The 6963-nt window shown below is 38.0% G+C and overlaps 1 protein-coding gene across 1 annotated transcript; it reads left to right on the top strand.

The window, feature by feature from the left end:
- The first annotated feature begins 709 nt into the window (after positions 1-709).
- LOC148364465 (uncharacterized) lies at positions 710-4857 on the top strand. The gene is given in 4 exon segments (XM_088337207.1): positions 710-830; positions 3385-3516; positions 3576-3813; positions 3815-4857. Coding segments are annotated over 3 exon segments (549 nt in total). The 5' UTR covers positions 710-830; positions 3385-3404; the 3' UTR covers positions 4014-4857.
- Positions 4858-6963: the final 2106 nt, after the last annotated feature.

The following is a 6963-nucleotide window of genomic DNA, read 5'->3' as shown; positions in this document are numbered from 1 at the left end:
GTTAACCAAACAAGAAGTAAAAGCAAACAAAATTGAAATGTATTTGTATGGCACTTTTCAGGCAATGGCGTGCAACTCAAAGTGTTGTACACAAACATTTCATGTACAATTACCTCCTTTTCTCCCTACCCAAAGAACATTTGATTGATCTAAATGAGAGTTATTATTAACCAGGGAACATTCAGTGAATTTAGTACAATTAAATCATTACTGCTAAAGGCAGCTATAGACATTCAAGATCACTTTAAGCTAGGCTACCATAGACAGCTGCAGTAGTCAAAGATACAATTTAGCTAAACTGGCAGTGAACACATTGAACTGGAATATAATTAATAGTACTAGGCCATTAAAATATATATATATAATCAACAGATTAAGGGAAATGATTTACAGCGCCCAAAGAAAAGCAGAACACAGACTGAGTTCTGCATTATGAGCTGCAAACTGGAAGAGAGCGGCACAAGTAAGTATTTGCCTTACCACTTAAATTATGAAAAAAAGAAGAAAAAAAGGATAACTAATTTAAGGATCTGTTTTAGGATCGTGATTTCAGCTTTTACTGCAAAAACGAATATTTTCATTTGCTCTCAAAGCAAATCCGTAGAGGCCCAGTACGACAAATCATTCTAAAAATATTTTCTGACTTATCCGATAAAATCCTCTTTTACAAAAATGCTTTTCACTTCCTTAATTCTTCTTCTCAACTTCCCTTTGACTTTGCTGGCGGCATTGGAGAATAGTCAGAATTAATTTAGCTACAGTGCTTGTTTATTTTGTCTTAATGACATGAAAGTGGCTTTACAGAGTGGACTATTGAAGCGCAATTTGAGGTTAGTAAATCTCTACTGAAACACGCTAAAAATCTTGTTTTTACTCAAATATCACAATCTATATTCATCTTTATGTTTAGTCACAGCCCAAGTTGCTGATGTCTTTTTTTTAATTGATGATTGATGTTTAATCACTAAATTAAAACCTGTCAGTTTAACTACAATGAAAATGTCTTAATGTCTCCACTGCATACTAAGTTGAATCATATGAATCAAGAAGAACTTTATTTTGTATTAATTATCAATAAACTAATTAATGCTGTGAGGCTATGCTATATATACAGGGTTGGGTAGGGTTACTTTAACTTGATTACTTTCAATTACTTTTGGATTACTCCAATACCAAATATGCTAATAAAAGACAAAAGAAACCTTGAGAAAGGACCGTACATGTGGTAATCCCCCTCCCAGGATGACCAGGCAGCAATAAAAATGAATAAAATTATGACTCACAACACGTGGTAAGCTTTCTCTCCTGGCTTTGATCTCTTTGATCTCCGGCAAAACTAACATAAAATGCGACAGAAACAAAATTAAAATAAATCCAAACAGCTTGCCAACATCATTTTTGCCGTTTCATGTGTTCCGTTACTCCCCAGGCCTACACTAAATTTAGTCATTTTATTCATATTTAGTTTCTTGTGCCTTTTATTAGCATATTTGGTATTGTATTGAAGTAATCCAAAAGTAATTGAAAGTAATCAAGTAAAAGTAACCCTACCCAACCATATATATATATATATATATATATATATATATATATATATATATATATATATATATATATATATATATATATATATATATATATATATATATATATATATATATATATATATATACTGTATTGTTGTATAATGCTATGCTTTGCTCTTCCATGCTAAGCAATGATATGCAATGCTATTTTATATTATGTTATGCTGTTCTACTTTATGAAATGCTGTGTTATGTTATGTAAGAATATGCTATATTATGGTATGCTAGTGAACCTTTTGCCAGCTAATGATTAGAAAGTTTAAAGTTTAAGGGGCAAACTAGCTTAGCAATCATTTGTATGGGGCATCATTACAGACAAAATTGGCAAGAAAATGTTCATTTTGATTTGCTGTTTCATCATGAAACAAAGTTAACAATTTTCAAGGAAACAGAAAGTGCTGCAGAAGTCCAAAAGAAAGTAAATCAGAAAATGAGAAAATGAAATAAAGTAAAATAATAATGATGATAATAGTAATATTAATAATTGCATTTTAAACCGTATACTAGGGCTCTCTTCTTAAACATGTTGTATCTCATTTTTATACTGGGAATATTTATCATATTCACAGATTTAACCCCTTGCTCTCACCTGCGCTCACTCGTTTGGCCCCAGTTGTCACGGTTTTCTGATTGGTTCCCCTCCTATTTAAACACATCATTCTAATTCACTCCTTGTCAGTCCGTCAGCGAACCTCCGCACATGCAAGGCAAGACCTGGCTCCCGTCTGTCCCGTCCTGTCCTGTTTCCTACTTGTTCGTCCCTGGCTCCTCAATCGTCTCCGGTAAGCTGAATTGTTCCGTCGTCCAACCACGCTCCGATCTCCCGTCCCGGCTGCCCGACTTGCTTCCGTCCTCCGACCACGCTCAGATCTCCCGTCCCGGCTGCCCAACTTGCTTCTGTCCTCCGACCACGTTCCGTTCTCAAGGGCTTCCTGCTCCTCCTGCCTAGCGAGCACCGGATCGCTGTTGTTTGTTTCCCACGCCTGACTTCCTCGATTCCCTATTAAAGCTTTGTGTGAAACGCGTTTGGGTCTACTGCCTGTTCTGGTCCTGCCATTTGTTTAATTTTTTTTACATGTTTTTGTTCTGAGAAATAGTTTGACAAAATCAGGAAACCTTGCACTACTCAAAATACATATTTAGAGGAAATAGCAACAACAGGAACATATACTCCAATTGTCTTATTTACTTCTTGTTTTGTTCACTTCTCACTGCAAAATGTCCGTTTATCTACAATGTCTACATTGTTCTAAGTGGTATTTTGATTTATTGTTGGGAGGGAGGCTTTGAGTCTAGGGCGGCATTAGCTTAGGAGGTAGAGTGCTCGTCTTGAGATCAAGAGATCGCAGGTTCGATTCCCGGCTCCTCCGTGTTATATGTCGAAGTGTCCTTGGGCAACCAACTGAATCCCTGAATGCTATATAAATGCAGACCATGCAGACTATTGAGTCTTATCAAACCACCTGTGAAGTTGAGTCCGAACAAAGCACTGGTGTGAAGCCGCTGCCTTGGGAATTTTCCACTAAGTTTTGTGCTCTGCCACTTTTGTATACAAACGATTGTTAGGCATTTTTAAGTGCACCCAAGAAACCATTATATGCATGTTCGGAACTCACAAGCCCAGAATATTCAGTTTTATTTAATTAATTTGTTTTCTTGTAATAAAGACCTCAAACGCACGTCTCCACACCCGGATGTTGATTATAACATAGTGGAAGAAGGATAAGTCTTTCCTCCCTCAGTCTTCATGCAGCAAAACTCGATAACAAATCATCATCTAAGTGATTTGTTCCCACAGCTGATTACCAATGAAGTGAGATGGAGGCAGCATACAGAGAACTCTACCGGGAGTTTGTTCGGCTGAAATCCCTTTGTCTTCGACAGGCAGCTCTGTTACACCATCTCATGACAACCCTGCAGGAGGCAAAAGGTTCAACCAGACCATTGAAAATAAACTATGATCATAATCCATGACCACAGTTTTTGCAGGTGCTCCTCATGGAGACTTGACAGCCGAGCGTGTCCAAGACATCATTGCACATTTCCAAGGAAATCTAATAGATAAACCCAGCCCAGCAGCGCAGCCGGAAGCGCTTGTGCCCCCTCCAAACAAAAGCTCATCTGGTTTTCCGCTCGAAGATGCACCCAAACTCAGCGTTAAGGCTCCTGATGTCACAAGGAGGGTAAATTATCTATGTCAGGACTCGTCACTTAACACAACACTGTCAAAATGTGTCGCATTCACCACAGGTGTCTCTTTCGGAAAGTCAGTTGCTTGGATTTGACCTCCCGAGTCTTCCGGGTGGATTGCTCATGTCTGATGTTGCCATGCAGTCGCACGTTTGCGACTTCTGCCAGGCTGTTTTTCCAGGGCACACAACAACCAGGGGCCAGTTCCTGCAGCATCTGCACAACCATGTCACCTAGCAGCGGCATGCGCGGATACTACTAGGTGATGCAAAAGCTCCTGCGCTTTTAAAAAAGTCAATCATTATTAATCAGTTTTTAAGAGGTCTAACTGACAGGGCCTTTTTTTAAACAAAATCACTATTAGGCCCTGTGCATAATGCTTACATATTTCGTTCTGAAAGTGCTGGTCTACTAGTGATTCCAAGAGCCAAGAAGATTTCCGCAGGTTCGAAAGCGTTCTCCCTCCGGGCACCAGTGCTTTGGAATGCCCTTCCCCCTGAGATCCGATCTGCAACCTCAATGGAAACGTTTAAATCCAAGCTTAAAACACACTTCTACTCTGTAGCATATGAATAATCTATATTTTTGTTGACAATATCTGTGTATTATTTGTTATTGCAACATCCATTGCAGCCTGGTCATCCTGGGAGGGGGATTACCACATGTACGGTCCTTTGTCAAGGTTTCTTCATTTTTGTCATGTTGAGGTTTTGGAGTTTTTCCTTGCCCTCATGTAGGTTTTGGAACAGCAGATGGTGTAATAATAGTCTGTGGTTTGCAATAACCTGTGCAGCCCATTGAGACTCTTTGTGATTAAGGGCTATACAAATACAAATTGCTTGACTTGACTTGACATATGTATTTTATTCTCTTAAATTGTTAAGAAAAAATGAATACAAACACTAGGAGGTGGATATATTTTCAGGGTGATGAAAATGTGGTTATCTTCAAAATGGCACTATGCTGTCTTGCAAAGTTTTACATTTTTTACTGAAACATGAAAAACCTTTGTAAACTTGCATTGTAAGTGAGAGAATTTCAATTGTGGTTATATAAAAAGGGATAAAACCCAAGCCTTAATAATAAATAGATGTTAATTATTTTGTTGAATAAAAAGCAACTGTTAAATCCGTTTTTTCCCTGCTTTCGATTGGAACTGAATTTAATAGTAATTTCTGTCACATCAAACTGCCTCATAATCGCTGTGTGGATACAGTCGGATTGTATTAAAAATAAATAGTAAATAGCTTCAAACTTATTGTTAAAAGTTTGGACTGTTTCGGAGCGTGTGTGCACAGAGGAAGGTTAGACCTGATGTCGGTCATTTTGAGTGATCGTTTTATGACCATATGATGACAACTGTTTGTCATCAACACATACAATGCTAGAAAATGAAATAATTAGTTTGTTGGCAAATAGAATAAATGTCACTGATGATTAGGTGACAAGCAGGTGGAATGAATACACAGCACAAAGCCAAACGGGCCACCGAAGTGATGGGCAAATTCATTTTGCCAGAGGGGCTCATTCCAGTGGAAAATCAATCCTGCACTTGTACAACAGTGACATGCGGTGAGCTTCCTGTCTGGTGAGACACCTCCAGATTAAAAGATAAATAAACCCACGTCTTTTCAATGATTTTATTCACAGAGCAAAAAGTGAAAATATAAACTGTAGCGTAGAAAAAAAAAGTTTCATTGTCTCAACTTAACTTATAAATCAAGTTTATGTCTTGCTACTTTTGAATAAAAGTGTCAGTAAAGTAAGTACGTAATCCTGCATTATTAAAAAAGAATCCATGCGACTAGAGAAAGAATTACGCGACGGCTTGACTTGCTGATACCTTGCTAAGATTGATAACAATTCTATTGTTTGGAGCTAAGGTGTGCGCCAAATCTGAATATTTTGTCTTATTATTGCCCTCTGCCATGAGGCAAGAGAATTCCATGCCTCACTCTGCATCCAGTAATACATTTCATCCCAATTGGACATTTTGAAAAAGAAAATCCAAAAATTAATAAGTTAAATGAGAAAAAAACTTTAATACATATAACCCTTTAATATGTTTTTGATTTTATCTTACCTCAATGAGAGGTGAGGCACAGCTTGACCTGCCTCTCCTGACTCCACATCTATATTGCATATTGATAAAATATTGATACAGAAATTCGGGTTATTATGTCATGGTTGATTGGGTGGTTGGTTGGACCCCTAACAAGTAGGGTCGTAGGGGCACCATTTCCTGTGGTGAGTCTTGGTTAAGTACAGCCTGATGGCACCCATCCCTAATTTTAGACCGGTTCAGTAAAATGTATTCATACATGTTTCAGTTTGAGTAATCGAACGTAACAGAATTAAACCTTATGCAATCTTCAACCACAGGTTATCTGAGAGGCGACACAATTAAAAAAAACAAACCTAAAACGATAGCTGTTTGCAAGCTCCCTTTGGTCATCTGTCAGCTGCTCGGTGCTGTGTTGCTAAGGATGGAAGACCGCGGCTAAGAATAGCATCCAAGAATGAAGGCGCTAATTAGCACCACTGACAGCTGATTGATGACACTGTTCATCTGCCTCCATAATTCATCTTTCTTTCATAATCGCTGTGTGGATACAGTCGGATTGTATTAAAAATAAATAGTAAATAGCTTCAAACTTATTGTTAAAAGTTTGGACTGTTTCGGAGCGTGTGTGCACAGAGGAAGGTTAGACCTGATGTCGGTCATTTTGAGTGATCGTTTTATGACCATATGATGACAACTGTTTGTCATCAACACATACAATGCTAGAAAATGAAATAATTAGTTTGTTGGCAAATAGAATAAATGTCACTGATGATTAGGTGACAAGCAGGTGGAATGAATACACAGCACAAAGCCAAACGGGCCACCGAAGCGATGGGCAAATTCATTTTGCCAGAGGGGCTCATTCCAGTGGAAAATCAATCCTGCAGGTAACTAATATAAGCTATTTAACTGCCTGCCGAGTTAACTCTTTCAAGGCCAGACCATATTACAAATGGGAGACTGTTTAAAGTACATTCCAAATGCCAACCGAAACCCCCAATAAGATGATAAACAAAGTTTTTATTTGAGAATTTTAAGAAAGGAACGCACTTGCACGCACCAATTACAAAACTTGATGACTTAAGCCATAAGACGGAACCTTTGAACAATTACCTTACAATA

This window comes from Urocampus carinirostris, chromosome 6 (genome assembly GCF_059441175.1).
Source record: "Urocampus carinirostris isolate Australia breed hairy pipefish chromosome 6, RoL_Ucar_1.0, whole genome shotgun sequence".
Taxonomy (NCBI): domain Eukaryota; kingdom Metazoa; phylum Chordata; class Actinopteri; order Syngnathiformes; family Syngnathidae; genus Urocampus; species Urocampus carinirostris.
Note: the sequence above shows the minus strand (reverse complement) of the source record. Positions and strands in the feature narration are given on the sequence as shown.